The sequence below is a fragment of the Ovis aries genome, chromosome 5 (assembly GCF_016772045.2).
Source record: "Ovis aries strain OAR_USU_Benz2616 breed Rambouillet chromosome 5, ARS-UI_Ramb_v3.0, whole genome shotgun sequence".
NCBI lineage: Eukaryota > Metazoa > Chordata > Mammalia > Artiodactyla > Bovidae > Ovis > Ovis aries.
In genome coordinates, this window is record NC_056058.1 from 91,095,102 (window position 1) to 91,115,766 (window position 20,665).

Here is a 20,665-nt window from a genome sequence, read left to right on the forward strand (position 1 = left end):
ACATCACTATACAACCTCTAAAATCCAGAAAACCAATCTGATTTCTTATATACTGCTTGTGGAAGTTGAAATTGGAACCACAACTTGAGAGATCAGATTTTCACATTATCAGGTAAGGTTGAAGGTAGATAAAAGCTTTCCAAGTGGAAACCCAGCAAATCTATTTGGATGAAAACACACACATTCCCTCATTCCTTATCCTCTTTTGTAAATTAACTATTATTCTGAGTGTGTTGGTCTATCTCAGCAGCATACAAGCATGCAGTAAAACCTTCCATTGAGTTGCCTATTGTTTAGTCACTAAGTCATGCCTGACTCTTCTGCACCCCCATGGACTATAGCCCACCAGAATCCTCTGTCCATGGGATTCTCTAGGCAAGAACACTGGAGTGGGTTGCCATTTCCTTCTCCAGGGGATCTTCCCAACCCAAGGATCGAACCCTCATCTCCTGTGTCTCCTGCACTGGCAGGCAGAATCTTTACCACTGCGCCACCTAGGAAGCCCATTATTGATTATTGATGACCTTGATATACACTGGATAAAAGTCCTTTGTCAGATATGTGCTGGGCTTAGTCACTTCAGCCGTGTCTGACTCTCTGCGACCCCATGGACCATGCCCAGCCAGGCTCCTCTGTCCATGGGGTTCTCCAGGCAAGAATACTGGAGTGGGTTGCCATTTCCTTCTCCAGTGATAAAAGTACAAAGTGAGTGAAGTGAAGTTGCTCAGTCACGTCCAACTCTTTGTGACCCCATGGCCTACCAGGCTCCTCCGTCCATAGGATTCTCCAGGCAAGAGCACTGGAGTGGGTTGCCATTTCCTTCTCCAGATATATGAATTGCAAATATTTGTTCCCATCTAGAGCATATCTCTCCTTTTTCTTAAAACAGTTCGTGCTTGTGTGGTCAGTTGCTATGTTGTGTCTGACTCTGTGAATTGCTTTCTTCCTATTCTCTAACTGAAGTTTTCCAATATGACTTTCATTTCCTTCAACTCACTGAAACAGCTTTGTGAAGACCATCAATAACCTCCACACTGTTAAATATAAAAGGAAACTCTCAGTCCTCATCTAGCCTGGTTTATGGGTGTACTTAGCCACTCAGTCATGTCCAACTCTTTGCAACCCCATGGACTGTAGCCCACCAGGCTCCTCTGTCCATGGCGATTCTCCAGGGAAGAATACTGGAGTTGGTTGTCATGCCCTCCTCCAGCGGATCTTCCCAACCCAGGAATTGAACCCAGATCTCCCACACTGCAGGGCAGATTCTTTACTGTCTGAGCCACCAGCAAAGCCTGGTTAATAATATGATTAAATTAATTAAACCCATTTTCTTCAGTAGGTGTTCAGGATCTTTCTCTCACTCCTAGCCTGCAGCCTATCTTATCAGAAATCATTTTAAGTGTCTATTGCTAGTTCTTCCTCATTCTCCTGACCCTAAGATTGAGATGACCCACACTTCAGTCTTCAGACTTTTTCTCTTTCTGTTTGTAATCTCTGATGATCTCAATTAGGACCATAACTTTAAATATTACCTCTATGCTAATAATTCCCAAAGCTTTAATCTCCAGCCCAAATACTTTCCCAAACTCCACACTCAACCTTCTCCAGCCTAATATTTAAGTGGCACCTCAGTTTACTATTTAATATGTCTAAAACCTGCCTTCCTCATACTTTTCTTAATCTAACAAATGGCACCCAAATTCCCAAAGAAAGTCTAAAGCAGATTCCTTCTTACAGAGAGCTTCTCATAAAATATTCTTAGTGCAATGCCACAAAGACAGAATATAGGATTAGACAGATCATTACTCTAGCCCAGTATGACATTTTGAACAACAAAAATACGGTAAGGGCACTAGGCTTGATTCAAGAGACCTCTGGTATTAGTTTTACCATTAAACACATGACCTTGAATAAGAAGAGCATTAAGAATTCTTACAGCTGTAAAATCACATGACTTTATGATTTATTTACCTAGTACATACTATATCTCAGACATTGAGGTGGTCACTGTGATGGACATAAATAATTATAGATTACAGATATTCTTATTTTAGAATGAAAATGAATGTAAGGTCACCTAAATATTCCTGCACCTTCATTAGGCACAATGAAAATATCCTGAAAAAGCAAATTAAGTATGTACCTTTGAGTGCTGTTGTCTTTTCTTTTTCATCTGGACCTCCCTGCTGGATTTGTGCCATGCTTATCCAAATTGGCAACAAAATTAAAGAGCTCAAGGAAATAGACATCAATCTTCAGAAGACAGTCTAGAATGAATGAAAGCAATAAATTAAGCTCTACTCGGTCCTACCTACTCCATGAGAAGGTCCTAGATCCTCCCAGTTGGGATTAATCTCTCTATCCTGATTTCCCACTGCGATTTGTTGATGCCTGTACCACAGTACTTATCATAGCCTGCCTTGCATTACCGTTATTTATGTATTTGTCTAGGTCAGCTAACAGATTACAAGCCCCAGGATAAAGGTATCAACTTTTTGTCATCTTGATATCTCTCATATCACCAAACACAATATCTTAAATACACGTATGCTTAATGCTGCTGAATTGAATTTAGCTAAACTGACTATTTAGGTATAGTTCCCCAATATCTAATTTAAAAAAAAAAATACTTCCAGGTAGTTTCAAAACCTGAAATTTCTTTTAAAATAAACTGTAAACATTTGTCATGTACCAGGTCAGAATATTTTCTTTCTGGGACATGCAGACGGGCAGAAGGAGAAACATACATATACTACCCGTTAGTATATAATTCAAAATGCAAATTTAAGGAGAAAAAAATAGCCATTAAAAAAAAAAAACTATGTCAAATTCAATGTCTGAAAGTCACAGTCTATAAATGGTACCCCAATAAACAATCATAATATAAAGTTAAAATTTATTAAAATATAATTCTGCTCTGCTTTGGCCAAAGGGAAAACATTTGAACGATTGTTTCTCCCAGGGTGCCAATAAACAAGGGGAAAAAAAACACTATTCCTAAAATTTAACAGAAAAAAAAAAAAAAGCAACACATACAATGGGAAAAAATTAAACTAAATTAATATAGTCAATCCATAACTGTTAATGAGATTACATAAAAGCTGAGGTAAGTAAGAGAATATTCCTCTGATTGATTACCTAAAGTAATCAATACCTAAAGAGTAAACATCAGTTTCTACTCAAGAGGTATACTGTACGATTATCTTTAAAAACTCAGGCATTTGTATAATTAACAGAGTAGAATAGAAAATACTTAAAAATAATAATGTTTAAAAGAATAGTTTTAATCTAAGAATGTTCCCAGGGTCATAAATCAACGCTGCCCTTAGCTCAGCTCTGACAGTGGGTGGGGGAAACAGAAGGGGAAGTTCTCTCTGGCTCTACCAGGAGCTAGCCACGTGCTCTTGGCAAACTATCTAACTTCTCCATGCCTCCTCTAATGGAAATGATAACCACGCCTCCCTCGTGTTGTTACAATGAGTTTTAATGTAAAACACTTAGTATGGTGCCTGATGGGTAATTTAAGGGTTCAACATACCTTGGTTTGCTTTTTTAAAAATACTATAAATGTATCTTAGCTTCCCCATTAATAACAGCTCTATGGCTAGGGACAAGCCACTTAACATTCAAAAATCTTCAGATTTCTCATTTGTAAAATGTAGGTTATACTGTAGTGGTTGAGAATTAATATTATGGAAGGTGTATATAGCTGACTGTTGCTATTACTAGTGGTATTTTATCGCTTCTCAGGAATGCGAAGTTTCCTAACCTAGGAATAACTAGAATAGGAGACTGTCTTTGACTCCAAAAGCACTTTCACTTAGCATGGAAGTAGCTGCTATTTTTCTTCTGTGAACGGGTAACTTAAACCTCTGTAAATTATACATAGATGAAATATGCCTAGACTCCTTCAAGAACCAGTTTTGTCTATATGATGAGCCATGTGCAAGGCACTAGGGTGCAATGGAGAGTAAAACACGGACGGCCTGGGTGGGGCTTATACTCTAGTGACCAGATCAAACTGCCACACGGCCACAAATAAAATATACAAGACTCAGACTGATCATTACAACACATAAGAAAAAGCAATATTTGTAAGGGCTATAGGGCTACGTTTGGGAATGAGTTTCATCTGTCAAGTCCCACAAGTTTGGGTACAAGTTTCCCCAGCAACTCCTTACTATCTACCATCCTGTAGCAGAAAGTAAATAGAAATGTTCACAATGAGACCTTCCATACAGTGCTTCTTGCTAACAATTCCAAGACCAAATTAACTATTCACAGGAGACTTCTCACACTTTTTCACTCTATCCCTTCTGTCAATTCAGTATTCTCGTAAATATGAACTTTTGGTTTTCACTGGCCTCAAACTGTCTAATTTCTAAACAGAACAACTTATATGATTATTTCATTGTCACTGTTTCACTGAAAGAGAAAGTATAAAATATTTTTGATGTCAGACTCATTTTCAAAATTCACATTTTAAAATTATGGAGAGCTTATGTACAGCATGTTCACTACAGTTATCAACACTGTTGTATACTTGAAAGTTGCTAAGAGGGTAGGTCTTAAAAAAAATAGGTAACTATGTGAGGTGAGAGATGTATTAACTAACCTTATTGTGGTATCATTTTGCAAAAGATACAGAAATCAAATCATCACATTCTATGCCTTAAGTGCACATAATGTGATGTCAATTATATCTCAGTAAAACTTGAAAAAAAAAAAAGGAAGCTGTAACTGGTCTTCAGTGTTTAATAACAAGCTCCCCCTTCAGACTTTAATCTCCATGAGGACAGGTAATCTCATCTGTTCCTAAAACAAGGTTGGATGTATTTGGAGCCCAGTGGATATTTGTCAAATTCCCAAATAAATGAGTAAGAGATAGAGGGGCAAAAATATATTTCACATTTTAAAGAACTGTTTTCAAGACTTCCAAGATCAAATATCAATTAAAAATCATTTGCTTCTTTTATACAAGACAATCCGAAGATACACACTGCAATTTACTGAAGTGACAATATTTAAGTTCGGAGACTACTAATTACTCTCTTTGACCATAAACCTTATAACAGCAGATATGAAGCAGATAAGTATGAAGCAAATTGCCTACTGCTTTCTTATTCACTGTTAGATTTTTACCTTCTCAAGTTATTTTCCTTGGCAGTGGCACAGCTGGTGAAACTAAATCAGGAACATTATAAATTCTCAATTTATTTTTCCTAATAAAAATTCAGAGTTATAACCTGCATGACCACAGATAAACACTACTGCAAATACAGCCAGCAAGCTGTTTGATACATTTGAGATATACATATATATATTAATACATGCACTCGACGTAGTTTATTTAGTATTATCTGATGGAGGTTAGGTTACAGGGAATAAAGTGGTAGAAGGTTTTTAGTGATGTGAATTGGGACACAGTTGACATGTTGTATACTTCATGATAACCACTGCTGTTTAAATACGGTTTCCTAGAAATGGTTACAGTATAAACTAGATTCAAAACATCTCGGTTTGCAATTTTATTCTGTGAACTACACAAAGCAATTATCATATCTTCTTCCCTTCTAGGATTCCAACAGAGAATCCACTATGTATAAATAAAACTATAAATAACTTGTCATGTGTAATCTTGATCCAGTCAGCATTTCAAAACATGAAACGGTAGAATATTTATTTGCCTTGTTTGCTCAAAATATGGCACAAACACTTTAAAAAGTACACAAAGACACACAGAAGCCTTAGTTTCCTATATTTGTTTGTTTTTAGTCGGTATTAAATACGACCTAGAAAGAGATTACTTTGCAACAGAAGGCCTTTCCACCTCATTCTCAATGTAATGATGAAAGTGCAAAATATATCACAGGACAAGTAAAATCGGGTTAAGTCCCGGGGATCCCTGGAGCTGGTTTGGTTCCAAAGAATACATGCTAAGTCAGGCTCTTGAAATTCAGTTCAAGACAGCCTGTGTGTGTGTGCTTAGTAGCTCAGTCTTGTCCGACTCTTTATGACCCCATGGACTGTAACCCGCCAGGCTCCTCTGTCCATGGGAGTTCCCCAGGCAAGAATACTGGAGAGAGTTGCCATGCCCTCCTCCAGGGGATCTTCCCAACCCAGGGACTAAACCCATTGCAGGTGGATTCTTTACTGTCTGAGTCACAAGGGAAGTCCAAAGAGAGCCTACTTGTAATCAAAACATAGTAACTTAATCAGTACCAGAGATTTATGTGGAACTAAACAGACTGATTCCAAATAGGAAAAGGAGTACATCAAGGCTGTATACTGGGGGCAGGAGGAGAAGGGGACGACAGAGGATGAGATGGCTGGATAGCATCACTGACTCGATGGGCGTGAGTCTGGGTGAACTCTGCTTATTTAACTTATATGCAGAGTACATCATGAGAAACGCTGGACTGGAAGAAAAACAAGCTGGAATCAAGACTGCCGGGAGAACTATCAATAACCTCACATATGCAGATGACACCACCCTTATGGCAGAAAGTGAAGAGGAACTCAAAAGCCTCTTGATGAAAGTAAAGAGGAGAGTGAACAAGTTGGCTTAAAGCTCAACATTCAGAAAACGAAGATTATGGCATCCGGTCCCATCACTTCATGGGAAATAGATGGGGAAACAGTGGAAATAGTGTCAGACTTCATTTTTGGGGGCTCCAAAATCACTACAGATGGTGATTGCAGCCATGAAATTAAAAGACGCTTACTCCTTGGAAAGAAAGTTATGACCAACCTAGATAGCATATTCAAAAGCAGAGACATTACTTTGCCGACTAAGGTCCGTCTAGTCAAAGCTATGGTTTTTCCAGTAGTCATGTATGGATGTGAGAGTTGGACTGTGAAGAAGGCTGAGCGCCGAAGAATTGATGCTTTTGAACTGTGGTGTTGGAGAAGACTCTTGAGAGTCCCTTGGACTGCAAGGAGATCCAACCAGTCCATTCTGAAGGAGATCAGCCCTAGGATTTCTTTGGAAGGAATGATGCTAAAGCTGAAACTCCAGTACTTTGGCCACCTCATGTGAAGAGTTGACTCATTGGAAAAGACTCCAATGCTGGGAGGGATTGGGAGCAGGAGGAGAAGGAGATGACAGAGGATGAGATGGCTGGATGGTACCGCTGACTCGATGGGCGTGAGTCTGGGTGAACTCCAGGAGTTGGTGATGGACAGGGAGGCCTGACGTGCTGCGATTCATGGGGTCGCAAAGAGTCGGACACAACTGAGCGACTGAACTGAACTGAACTGAAAACATCTATCCAAATTATAGTTAAAGTATGCATGTTACTCAGAAGTTGCTCATCAGCAAAGGTTAGTTCATAACAATCCTGGACAGTTTATAGTTCTGAGGCAATAGTGTGAAAAATGTACGTTTTGTAGAGTGAGCATGTATGAGTAGGACTCTGTGTGGTGTGCGTGTACAGACACATTGGCCCTGGGGAAGAAGCTAAAGAATAAGGGCATGAGGCAGAAGCAGACATGGAAGACAAGGCCCAGGGTAATACGGGCTCCTGGTGCACAGAGAATGGTGGCTTCTGCAGAGAATGTAATCTGTATGTGGGTCAAAGTTTAGCTCAGAGTAGGAATACATTGTTGTAATCCAAGCACATCTGAAGTAACTCCTTAGTTCCTAAAGCAATGTGATGTAGGCTTGGGATGAGAAATTCAGACTTTTTAACCTCAATTCCACCACCTAGTGGCTGAGAGACCTTGAGAAAGTCACAACTTCTCTAACTTAAGTAATGGGGCTAACAAAGAAAATAAGAGCACGTCCTTTTACTGGGCGTTTCCCTCTGTGGCTCAGATGGTAAAGAATCTGTCTGCAATGCAGGAGACATGGGTTCAGTCCTGGGAACCCCAGGAGAAGGGAATGGCAACCCACTCCAGTATTCTTGCCTGGGAAATCCCATGGACAGAGGAACCTGGTGGGCTACAGTCCATGGGGTCACAAAGAGTTGGATACGACTGGGTGACTAACACTTTCGCTTTCCCTTTACAGGATGATTATGAAGCTTCTATGAAAAAATATAGACAAACACATTTTATAAACTACAAATTCCTTTACAAATATTAGTAATTCATATAACATCGGAAATAATTTGATTCCAATTACTATGTGCTCAAACTCCAAAAAAGCTATCCTTATCAGTTTAGCCTACCGGAATAAGAAACTTTCAATGTGCAACATTCAGGTGAATTCTTAGAATAAACAATAAAGCCCCCCAATAAATACTTCTTGAGTTGACTTGGCTTTCCAAGGCTATGCTGAAAATAATCATAATGGAATTTAAATTAATTTGTTTATATTCTTGTCCAATCTTACTAAAATGTATGTCTAAAAAAGTTCAAGCATGTGAGTTCTATCTTCATTCAGATCAAAGTCATGTCCAAAGAGCACTATTTTAACTCTCTCTTAAATACACACGTTACTCACAGAGCCACCAAGTCTCTTCACAACCAGTTTTTTAATAGGTACAACTTATTAGCTACAACTGACGGGTAGAGTCAAACTACTCAGCTTCCACCAGGAAAACGATTCCGGTTTCTTCATCCGACAGAAAGTTTTCACTCCTGCGCACTCATTTATATGCTCAGAGAGTATTACAGTTTAGAGCTTGGGCTAGTTGGGTGAAATTAATTACATATATAAAAGCTGTCCACTAAAATTGTCTCATTCTATTCAGTTTGCTATTCAGAATTAATGTTGATAAAAATTACTTCCCATCACAATGGAATATTCCTGAGCCATTTAAAAAGAATGAACTATTGCCATCTGCAGCAGCAGGGATGGTCCTATAGAGTATTATACTTACTGAAGCAAGTTAGATAGAGGCAAATATTACATGGCATCACTTACATGTGGAATCCAAAAAGTAAAACAAATGGACCTACGTATAAAACAGAAACAGACTCACAGACATAGAAAACAAATTTACAGTTACCAAAGGGAAAGTAAGGCAAAGGAGGGATAAATTAGGAGTAGAGGATTAACAAATGCAAACTACTATACATAAAATAAATAAGCAACAAGGATTTACAGAAAAATATATTCAATATCTTATAATAACCTTTCATGGAAAAGAAGCTGAATACACATATATATATAAAACTGAATCACTTCATTATACACCTAAAACTAACAAGACATTGTAAATCAACTGCATGTCAGTAAAAAATTTAATATATTTTAAAATAAATCCCTAAACTGCAAACAAACTGAAACAAACTACTCATCAAGTTTGTTACACAACTATTAAAAAAAAACACCTACTCCCCATCATTCCTCACAATATTTTGGTAAATCAAGCATCTAAAAGAGTCAAAAGGTATGGGATATCAAAAAGAAAGGTTTTAGAAGAAACTAATATTTTACTACTGTGTCTTTTAACAGGTTCCCAAATTGCTAGTCGTTTGGTTAGCGTTTACATTGTTTTCTGGCTAGCAAAAAGACAGAAACTCAACAAGGCTGGTGAAAAACCTTAGAATATTTACAAGACTACACTAAAGCTCAATCTGAGAAATTAAAAACACCTAAAACAATCCTTTTAGATAATTCTCAATTCTGAAGCTCCACAAAAGAAAAAAAAATAATTTAAATAGCCTTTTATGAAGTTTTCATAATATGGTACAGAAATAGCAAAGGTACATCAAAGGGCAAAAGAATTCTCAAAAAGGACATATGCTCAAAATTTGAGAAAAACAGAGTATGTCAAAAATATAGGATCATTTATGGGGGACAAATTAAATTGTCATTAGCTACTTAAGAGACTTTAATTTTATGATAAACATAAACACTAAAATATAATATTACAAATGTACATAACTCCAGACCAAACTGACCAAGCAGAAGCTATCTTCATAAGATTTAGAAGTAACCAATACCATGAAATAACTGTAAGAACATATTTGCAAAGCTTAAATCAAATTTTCTCATTCCATAAATACTCTTACTAGCATCTCTGCTTAACTTTGTGAACTCAAGGTTCAATCTAAATTTTAAAATATAATATGCATGTGGTAGACACTAAGGTGACCCTCCCTCAGATTAATAAATAGGTTGAGGGAGTTGGGGTTGGGGAGAGAATGAAAAGTGACTTCTAGTGGGTACCCAGTTTCTTTTTGAGGTGATGATTCCTATGGTCTGAAAGAGATGACACTGGCGTTGGAGCAGTATTAAGTGGATCTCTCTCCCCTATCTCTTTTTTACAGCTACAACACCAAAAGTCAAGGCACAGTCTCAAAAGGGACGAGCCCTGACCGTCTCTCTCACTCATGCTTCCTTTTTCCTTCCATGGGAAAAAAAAAAAAAAAAACTGTTAAGTGGACTTCCGGCAGACTCACTTAAAGAACTTCTCTCTTCAAATGTCCCTCTCATCCCTTCCACCATAGTCAGGCTGGCAACCATGTAGGCCTGCTCTGTCTAGACACCAGGGGCAAATATTATTTCCTAGGTGTAAATGTAAACATTTACATATAGAGTTTTATAAATCACAGCACTCTAGCCCAGCTCTAGCTCTGTGCACTGGGATTCTCTGTCAATCATTACTTGCCTCCCTGGCCTGTCCCTATCCCTTACATGCATCTTCCAGTGAGAATCTGGTGGGAAGCACTGGTTCACTTTGGCCATGATTCAGTTCATTCTTTGGCCACATACCACCTAACAGTATTCAGATTTTACCCAATTTCTAATAGGGACTGAAATTTGGTAATAATTGGTTTATTTTGATTATTATTATTTTGATTATTTTTGCAACTGATCTCACACACAATACTAACTTACTTCAAAGTCAGAAAAGTAATACCTGCTACAGTTAAAAAAAAAATGAAGGAAAAACAAGTATATAATCAAGCAATTTAGTGTTAAGCCTGGCAAGATATACTAATAACACCAGCCACAAAGGTTAATGGCAAAGTTAAGCTTCGGGGGGAGACCACAATTGTACTGCAAATAGGCATTTAAGTACCACTCATATCCAGTCTCTATTGACAGTGCACTCTTTATTGTTTATTTAAGGGGAAAATATCCGTGAAACTTGACTTTACCTAAATTCGTTAACAGCTACGAATGTTATCACTAGGTGCCTTCAGAATGAACAATTTTTTTCTCAGCTTCTAGACTTTCCCAGTTCTTTATGAAGTGATATTACTTTCTAGAATTTCATGTCTGTACCATATTTCAAAAATGACTGCATCCTGGGACCAACAAATGATGAACTCAGAAAGATTTGGGAAGGCTCTCTATTCCTGAGATACTACAAATATCTGATCTTAAATAAAGAGAATTAGAAACGTGAAACTTCAAATCACCTTTTCAAACTACCATATTAGTTACAGTGGTTACTTAACTTTATTCAGAAAACAATAAAAACAATTCATAACTTGACTAAATTAACAAAGGAGTTGAGATAGCAAAAATCTCTTATTCCAAAAACAAATAAGAACCCTCCTGGCTTCTACAAAATATTTTTTCCTCAAAAACAACCATCACTTAGCCAGACTATTAATTACAGGAATTTAAATCTGTGGCTCTAAAGTTGTCAGCACAAGGACAGTGTGGAATGTTAAGCCATTTATATTATTAGACCTATTTTTAAACACAGTATGCCAGACGGCTTTCACTACTATTGTCTACATAAACACAAAGTGGTAGAGACCCTTCCTATGATCATGAGAGTCAAGAATTTTACAACTAGAATTTCCTTCCAACATAATAGCTAAGTTCCCTGAAGGACCCCTCCTATTGAGAACAAACTCAACATGTACATTACAAAACATTACAGTATCTACAAATGTTACTCACTAAATTAACACAGAGGAAGAAAAATCATAATAACTTCAAAATCTGCAGAAAAGTATTTGATAAAATTCAATACTCATTTTTGGAAAAGAAGTCACAGCAAACCAGGAATAAAAAGGAATGCTCTTAACGTGAGAGGTTCAAAAAAGTTACAGTAAAATTACTGTCCATGGTAAATTACTAAAAACATTCTCTTTAAAGTCAGTTACCAAGAATGTCCAACATCACCAGTTTGCTTTTGTCCCTGGTGGCTCAGAGGGTAAAGCGTCTGTCTACAATGCGGAACACCCGGGTTCCATCCCTGGGTTGGGAAGATCCCCTGGAGAAGGAAATGGCAATCCACTCCAGGACTACTGCCTGGAAAATCCCATGGACAGAGGAGCCCCGTAGGCTACAGTCCATAGGGTTGCAAAGAGTCAGACACCACTGAGCGACTTCACTTCAAGGAAACATAAAATAAATAAATTAAAATATATAAGGATTAAAAATAGGAAAACAAAGTTACCATTACTTGCAGATAATATGATTATCTTTTAGATAAAAACAAACAACAAAATGAAGAAAAAAGATCTTCAGAAATAAAAAAAAATATGAAGAATCTCTATATTATCAGGGATAAAAAGAGATTTTGGCAAGAAGACTAAGACAATTTATATTTTGATGTAAAGTATATTTATAAATACCAGCAACAATCACTTATAAAGTATGGTTGCTTTTTAAAAGACATTTTGAAGAGCAAAAATATGTTAAAACAATGTGCAGAAAATGATAAAATCTTACTAATAGAGAATAAAGAAGACTGAAATACATGAAGAAACATACCATATTCATGTAAGAAGGGCTCAATACTGTGAAGGTATCAGAGAAGATGACAGGAAGACTTGCCTTACCAGGTATCACAGTAATTAAGACAATGTATCATTAGTACTAGAAGAGACAAGCTGACCAACAGAATAAAACTCCAAAGCAGAGCCACGTAACAAACCGTGCGACACAGATGTCTCTGACATATCACTGGGCAAAGGACGAGCCTTTCAATAATTGGAACTGGTCAGCTACATTGCAAAAAATGAAATTAGATATCCATTTCAAAGATAGATATCAATTTTGAATGGATTAAGGGTATACATGCAAAAAACAAAACTTTATAAACTTTTTAGGGGAAAATATGGGAGACTACTGTTTTGATCCTGGGACAGGAAATACAATTTTTTTAAACGAAGACTGAGTTTGTTTTTTATTAATTTATTTCATTTTGGCTGCACTGAGCAGCACATGGGATCTTAGTTCCCCAACTAGGGATCAAACCGTGCTCCCTGCAGATGATGAGCAGAGTCTTAACCAATGAACTGCCAGGGAAGTCCCAAGAAACACATTTAGTAATAGGTATTTACAAGAAAGATATTATTTTACACTCACTAAACTAGAAAATATTACGAAGTGACAATGTGACACGCTTAGGAAGTGTGTGACAAACTTATGAAGTGACAAGCACACACTAAGTGCTGTGCTTAGTCGCTCAGCCATGCCCAACTCTCTGTGACCCCATGGACTGCAGCCCACCAGGCTCCTCTGTCCATTGGGATTCTCCAAACAAGATACTAAAGTGGGTTGCCATGCCCTCCTCCAGGGGACCTTCCCAGCCCTGGGTGCCCAACGTTACAAAAAGAATTAGGTATAATGGAGACTTTTATTCAGAGGGCTGACCAAAATACATCTTAATATAACCACTTTTTAAAAAATTGGCATAAGATACCCAGGTTAAACATTCTGATCATCTTCAGCTCAGTAACCACACATCTTGTCCCACTACTTGGTCTTGTACAGGTGTAACAGAAGACAGGTATAAAAATGTTCAAGAAATGTTCATATCAACAAAAAAGCTAGTTTATTCATTATCTGTAGATGCAAGACAAATTATCTCAAAATGCAGCTGCCAAAAACAACAAACATTTATAATCTCCCATGATTTCTACAGGTCAGAAATTCGGAAGCAGCTCATTTGGGAGGTTCTGGCTCAGATTCCTGAGGTTGCAGTCGAGATAAATTGTCAAGTCTATAACCATCTGAAGGTCTGACTGAGGCTAGAGGTAACTCACACACACACAGATAAATTACTGGTACTGTGTTGATGCTAGACGCGTCAGTATCTCCTCACATGAACTTCTTCCCAGAACTGCTCAAATATCACCAAGCCATGATTTCTGGTTTTCTTCACAGAGAGAGAACCAGGAAATCAAGGAGAAAGTCGCAAAATCCTCACCATCACTTCCTCAATAGTCTGCTGGCACAGAGGACAATTCTATTCAATATAGGAAAGGTCTACACAAAGGTATAAATATCAAGAACCAAGGATCACTGGGGGCCGTCTTAGAAACTGGTTACCCCAACTGGAAAAGACTGTTCTCCAATTAAAGCAAGGCAGATACACTGCAGTATATTAACAGAATGAACAGTATGAAGCAGTGAACGTGAATGAGCCACAACCACACTGAAAAACAAGGCGAATGTTCCAAAAATTATTGTTGTTGTCAGTAAGTCGTGTCCAACTGTTTGTGACCCCATGGACTGTAGCATGCCAGGCTTTTCTGTCCTCCACTATCTCTCAGAATTCGCTCAAATTCATGTCCATTGAGTCAGTGATGCTTTTAATATCTAACCATCTTACCCTCTGCTGCCCTCTTCTCTTGCCGTCAATCTTTCTCAGCATCAGGGTCTCTTTCAACGATAGCTGGCTTTTCACATCAGCTGGTCAAAGTATTGAGCTTCAGCTTTAGCAACAATCCTTCCAATGAATATTCAAGGTTGATTTCCTTTAAGATTGACTGGTTTGATCTCCTTGCAGTCCAAGGCACTCACAAGAGTCTTCTCTAAAATAGTACTGACTAAACAACCAAAAATCAGAAAACTTATAATACCATGTATATAGAGTTCGAAAACAAGCTTAACTAAAACAATTTATAGGTGTCACAATTTTGGTGATAAAACTTAAGAAAAATTAAGAGAAAAGCACAAAATTCAGAATATGGATTACCACTGGGAAGGCGGCAGGAGCATGAAATGGGGGGAAACACATGAGTCGATGTAAACTGTTGGTAGTGTATGCAGACTTTACACTACAAAGACTATATACAACTTGGGCCTGTGTGTTTTTATTTATCAACAATATATTTTTAAGCAAATGATAAAGAAAACACTGAAAGAAAAGTAATAACTAATTTTACTAGTACTGCCTTCAATAAGTTATTCTTTGGGGGTATTTTTTTTAAACATAAAGTTAGCAGTCCAGTCCTATCTAGTTAGTCAGAAGTTTGGGGGTTCTACTTGGTGAGTAAACCTAAGAAGCAGTTATAAGGGAAAGGATAATAATCAAGTATTGAGTAAATCTCAGAAAAGGTATATATCAAAAAAAAAATCATAACACTAAAACCCAATTGATTCCTTGCCTGTTTTGAAATGGAACTAATATTTTGAATAAAAATTGATTTTCTCAAAAGCACTTGCACCAGCTATATAAAAAGATAAAACTGTAAATGTTTAAAGCCTGTATTAAAAATAATATCCCAAAACTTTATAATAAAGTATTTGAGAATACAACTATGCACATAAACTATTCCTATGGTTTGGTCTTTTCCTTGGTATTTGACACTAGTAAGTACAACAAGTAAAATCTGCCTTTGAAGATATACAAGCAATTAAATTTTTTAAATGCTGGCACAAGGGCAGTTATAAGCAACTTGAAAATAAAAGTGAGGACTAAGATGTCCATCTAGTTAAGGCTCTGCTTTTTCCAGTAGTCATGTGTGGACGTGAGAGCTGGACTATAAAGAAAGCTGAGCGCTGAAGAATTGATGCTTTTGAACTGAGTGTTGGAGAAGACTCTTGAGAGGCCCTTGGACTGCAAGGTGATCCAACCAGTCCATCCTAAAGGAGATCAGTCCTGGGTGTTCATTGGAAGGACTGACGCTGAAGCTGAAACTCTAATACTTTGGCTATCCGATGAGAAGAGCTGAGTCATTGGAAAAGACCCTGATGCTGGGAAAGATTGAAGGTGGGAGGAGAAGGGGACGACAGAGGATGAGATGGTTAGATGGCAGCACCGACGCGATGGACATGAGTTTGAGTAAACTCCGGGAGTTGGTGATGGACAGGGAGGCCTGGCATTCTGCAGTCCATGGGGTCACAGGGAGTCAGACATGACTGAGCAACTGAACTGAATGGAAGATTTCATTTCAGAATGAAATTTCTGTCTGTCCCCTTGACTATCAAAAGACAGGCTCATCTAGTCACAAAACACTATTTTCCACAGAGGGATCATCTGCACGCCTTTCAGCATGACACAAAAATAGGCTTTAATTCTGAGAAAATAATAATCCTAATTTTCCTTGCCTTTTTAAAAAAAATAAGGTAAAAGAGGAAAATGTAACAGCAGCCACTGGAGGGAGGACTTGATGTTAGAATGAGAATAAAACAAGAATAAAGCATTTTATCTGGTGCTTTGACTGAAAATAACATTTTGTTAAACTCATTTCTATTTGTTTAAATGACAAATGCTGAAAATACTGCTTTTTCTGCTTGAGAGTTAAACTTCCTTTCACTGAAAAACAGATGTTGATTCAACCATCCTTTATTGGTACACAAATTAGCAGCAAGAAAATTATAAAGCTGCCTGGACTAACAAAGAATTAGCACCAATGCTTAGCCTAAGTATATATTTAAAGGCCTATCCTTGATTTTAAATAAGCCTGCATTGTGTTCATTTGAAATATTATCCACAAATTTTAATGTAAGACCTCAGGCACTACTTAAGCCCCAGGTAATCACAAGAAATCCAACAATTCATAAGTTGGCAGTGCTTCTGTAAACTCGTGCCATTGCTCTTCATGTGGCTAATGGGTTTGGTTTTGCTGTTAATGAAAATATTCAAATATTTGAGTATTTGTTCACGCAAGCCTGTTTTAACACACACACATACACATATTACAAGGATCCCAAAGTAGGCTGCAAGCTTCTAGGGCTGACCCTTTAAAAACTACTAAGTCCAACAATATTATTTAAAAGAATTTTAAATCAAGATTCAAAACACAAAATCATAAAACTGGAAGGGTATAGAAGTGGGCTTTTTCAGTTTTACCCACTATTTTAATAATGGTCATATACTAAACAATAGACACTAGGCTTGGGTAAAATCCTGAAAAACTCCAAATCTAACTTCTCTTCCCTTTTTAAAATGATTTCTTTCACAATCAACATTTTGGATTAGACTTCTTAAACTGAAGACTCCTACTGTGATTTAATCAATGAGCCAGCAAAACTGTCAGTTCTAAATAAGAACCATTCAGAAGAAAAAGCAAGAAAAGAAGTATAAACTCTGAGGAGCATAGAAATTCTTCATCTGACAAGATATTTTGCTGAATATGGAACATGTAAATTTAAAAAATGGTTTCAAATAATAAATCAGTTAACAACAAATATGAAAAGAGTAGAATTCAGACACTTATGCCAAAATTTTATTTATATTTTCAATTTTCATGGAAATTCACTCTATCAGGACCTCTGCAGTATAGTTTTAATTTTTTTTTAATTTTATGAAGTACTTGGTCCTTCATTTATATATTTAAAATTTTAGATCTAGCTAATATTCATATGTTTTTAAAAAATGAGTAGAAAATAGAAATTGGAAAATGCTAAATATATTCACTTGCCAACAATAAACCAAAAGCAAAAGTTTTGTAATTATGGAATGTATAGGAAAAAACAACCTTCCTCAAATGTTTTGCAGAAATTGAAAACAAGTCTCAGGCAGTAATACATCTTAATAAGTAAGGTAACCAACGGCTCTGTAATTCTGCAGGTGAATATATGCATCACACTTCAAGGCCGAATTACCTAAAACAGGCATAAGTGATCAAAGCTCTGAAAATTGTGCTGTAATTTCCTATAGGGTCAACATTCAGAGAAAAACAAAAAGTAGTTGAGCTCTGAGAAAAACACATTTTATGATGACAGTCTAAGACGCTCTAAAGAAAAGTATTTTCTTATTTTTATAGTAATCATAATTAAATGTGTAACTCAATTTTGCTAAAGATTTTTTCCATGTTTTCATAAGAAAATTTATTGCTTAATTTTAAAAAATGAAGTTTAAACTTAAGACAAAACATTTTCACTCTGAAACATTTCTCATTCACTAATTACTATTATGGAAATACTCTCCTCAAAGAGTGTGCTCCTTAAGTACATCAGGTATTTTAGCTCTTGTATTTTATATTAGGGGCTTTCCACGTGACTCAGTAGTAAAGAATCCGCCTGCCAAAGCAGGAGACGCAGGTTTGATTCCTGGGTCAGGAAGATCCCCTGGAGAAGGAAATGGCAACCCACTCTAGCATTCTTGCCTGGGAAATCCCATGGACAGAAGGGGCTTGGTGGGCTATAGTCCATGGGGTCGGAAAAGAGTTGGACACGACTTAAGTCACTAAACAACAATTTTATATTATGGTCAAGTTGTATACAGGCCATATTGCCTCAGAAGATAGGAGCTATCTTACTCATACTGACATCTCATATATTATGGGCTCATAAATATTGACTGGAACAGGGCTTGTTTATAAAATGATCAAAGCCTACCAACGCAAACAATATTCCCAAGCAATAAAGAGAAGAAAGAGAATTAATGCAAAAAAACGTCTCTGGAAACTCCTGGTGGTTCAAGGGTTAGGATTCCGTGCTTTCACTGCCAAGGGCATGGTTCAATCCTGGTTGGTGAACCAAGATTCCACAAGCTGGGCAGTGTTGCCAAAAATTAAGTAAGTCAGTCCTTACATTATTTTTGAAACTGTATGCACAATTTTATTAAACAACTAACACTAAATGACATTCTTTAAAATGAAAGCTATGAGCTAATCTAGATAAATTACTTAAATAAAAAATATTGATACTATTATAGGATATGGTAGGATTTAGATGATATATAGTCAAGGTCTTATTCAGAAAGAACTAATAAACAGTTGGAACAAAACACACAGAAACATACAGTTTACATTACATATACATATATATATATATATATATTCAGATCTTCATTGAAACGGAAGCAATGCACACTAAAAATAATAGCCGTAAGTAAAAACAGTATCACTCCATTATCAGTTGGGTCAGTGCCTAATACAATAGTTTAGGGATTCGATAAAGCTAGGTTCAAATATGTGGCATAGGTTTGAAGCATAGACAGAACTTTCTTTTTCTAAGCGTCAAATTAATTTTAGGATTTCAGAATATTCTGAATTGCTAAGTAGACCAGTAAACATCAGGGCTGCATAAACATCTACATGGAAAATGTAAAGGATATACAATCTTTTAAAAGTCAGACCAAGAAAAGTACAAGACTGATCAAATGGGAAATATCTCAATGAGGATGGCAACAACAGAAAAAAAGGCATTCTCCCTTAAATATCACTGTAATTTGCACCTTAAAGTCAATATGTAAACAATCCCAGCTGGTTTATTTACACAGATTATACACATGTGACAGACACAGGCAAACTAGCTCATAAATGGGAAAGGGAAGAACCACAAGATTTCAGACCACATAAACAGTATATAAATTCTGACATTTTCAAAACTGACTTTCCATTCCAACCACTTGAAATGCAATGCCAGGTAAACAGAAGAGAGTAGAAAAAGCATGGACTAAAACATAGGGAGAAATGAGGATGGTGTTACTTCTACTTTCCAAGCATTTCTCACTAAAAAATAAGAAAGGTCAGTTTCAGGAGGAGAACCAAGTGCAAACCACCACAGGTTAGAATAAAACCCTCGAGCTCTTCTCAGCAATCTGCCTTATATGTAGGACAGACAGATTATCAGTGATTCCCAAAGTTCACTGAATAATAGATTAATGAACGAAACAAATCAAATACCACGTTACCTACCCTATCCACATCTTAATTCACCACTGAATTTTAATGCTTTATAACTATTATGAATATCACATGGGCAGTTATTTATCAAATCATATCCAGTGTCAAAAGAGGGGAACATAACCTAACCCCAAGTTTTATAAGCCAGAAGAGTGTCTTCCCCAAGAAAAGGCAAATTATCAGGCTAAAGAAGAGTTATGACTGCGAAAGTGATGAGTAATGAGTGCAACATCAAAAATGTTGAAAAACTGAATTCTTTCCCCCTCAGACCATTAACAAAGCAAAAAGGCCCACTTTACTACTAAGTGAATTAAGAAACTTAAATATGTACATGGTACATAAAATGCAGTATTTGACAGGCTTTGCTCATTAACTTATGAATCATCCTCATGTGCTCAGTCATGTCCAGCTCTTTTCTGACCCCATGGACTGTAACCCACCAGGCTTCCTTGTCCATGGAAATTTTCAGGCAAGAAGACTGGAGTGGTTTGCCATTTCCTCCTCCAGAGGATCTTTCAGATCCAGGAATCGAACTCACGTCTCTGGCATCTCCAGCACTGGCAGGCAGATTCTTCTTACCACTGAGCCAGCTGGGAAGACCTGATTTATGAATACCCACTTTTATCATTAACTAAATTGAGAGAAGTTAGTGTAGATAAGACAAATAAAATGTAATCTCTGATTAAATTTGTTCATAAGTTTATTACAAAGTGAACTTTGGACACATGGGTAACCCGCCTGCCCTACACACGACGCTTAAGTCGACATACGTGGCTATGGGGAGAAATCAAGATGACATTGATTCAATTGAATTATCTGTTTGGAAAAGGATAAAAATCAACTCTTACCTCACATCATATATAAAAACTTATTCAACATAGGATCATAGATCATAGACAAGAATATAACACCTAAAGTTATAAAAATTTAGAAGAAAATA

The 20,665-nt window shown here is 36.9% G+C and overlaps 1 protein-coding gene across 21 annotated transcripts in view; it reads right to left on the reverse strand.

Annotated features, from left to right (window-relative positions):
• Nucleotides 1–20,665, reverse strand: part of ARB2A (ARB2 cotranscriptional regulator A) — a 407,046-nt gene that overhangs the window by 368,140 nt on the left and 18,241 nt on the right. For 16 of the 21 annotated variants that reach the window (XM_042250755.1, XM_027970518.2, XM_042250754.1 and 13 more), the window contains exon 2: nt 2,144–2,267. The exons of the other annotated variants lie outside the window; for them this stretch is intronic. In XM_042250755.1, the coding sequence (XP_042106689.1) occupies nt 2,144–2,249 (106 nt within the window). In that variant the 5' untranslated portion in view covers nt 2,250–2,267. The remainder of the gene's footprint in view (nt 1–2,143; nt 2,268–20,665) is intronic. 21 annotated transcript variants of the gene reach the window in all.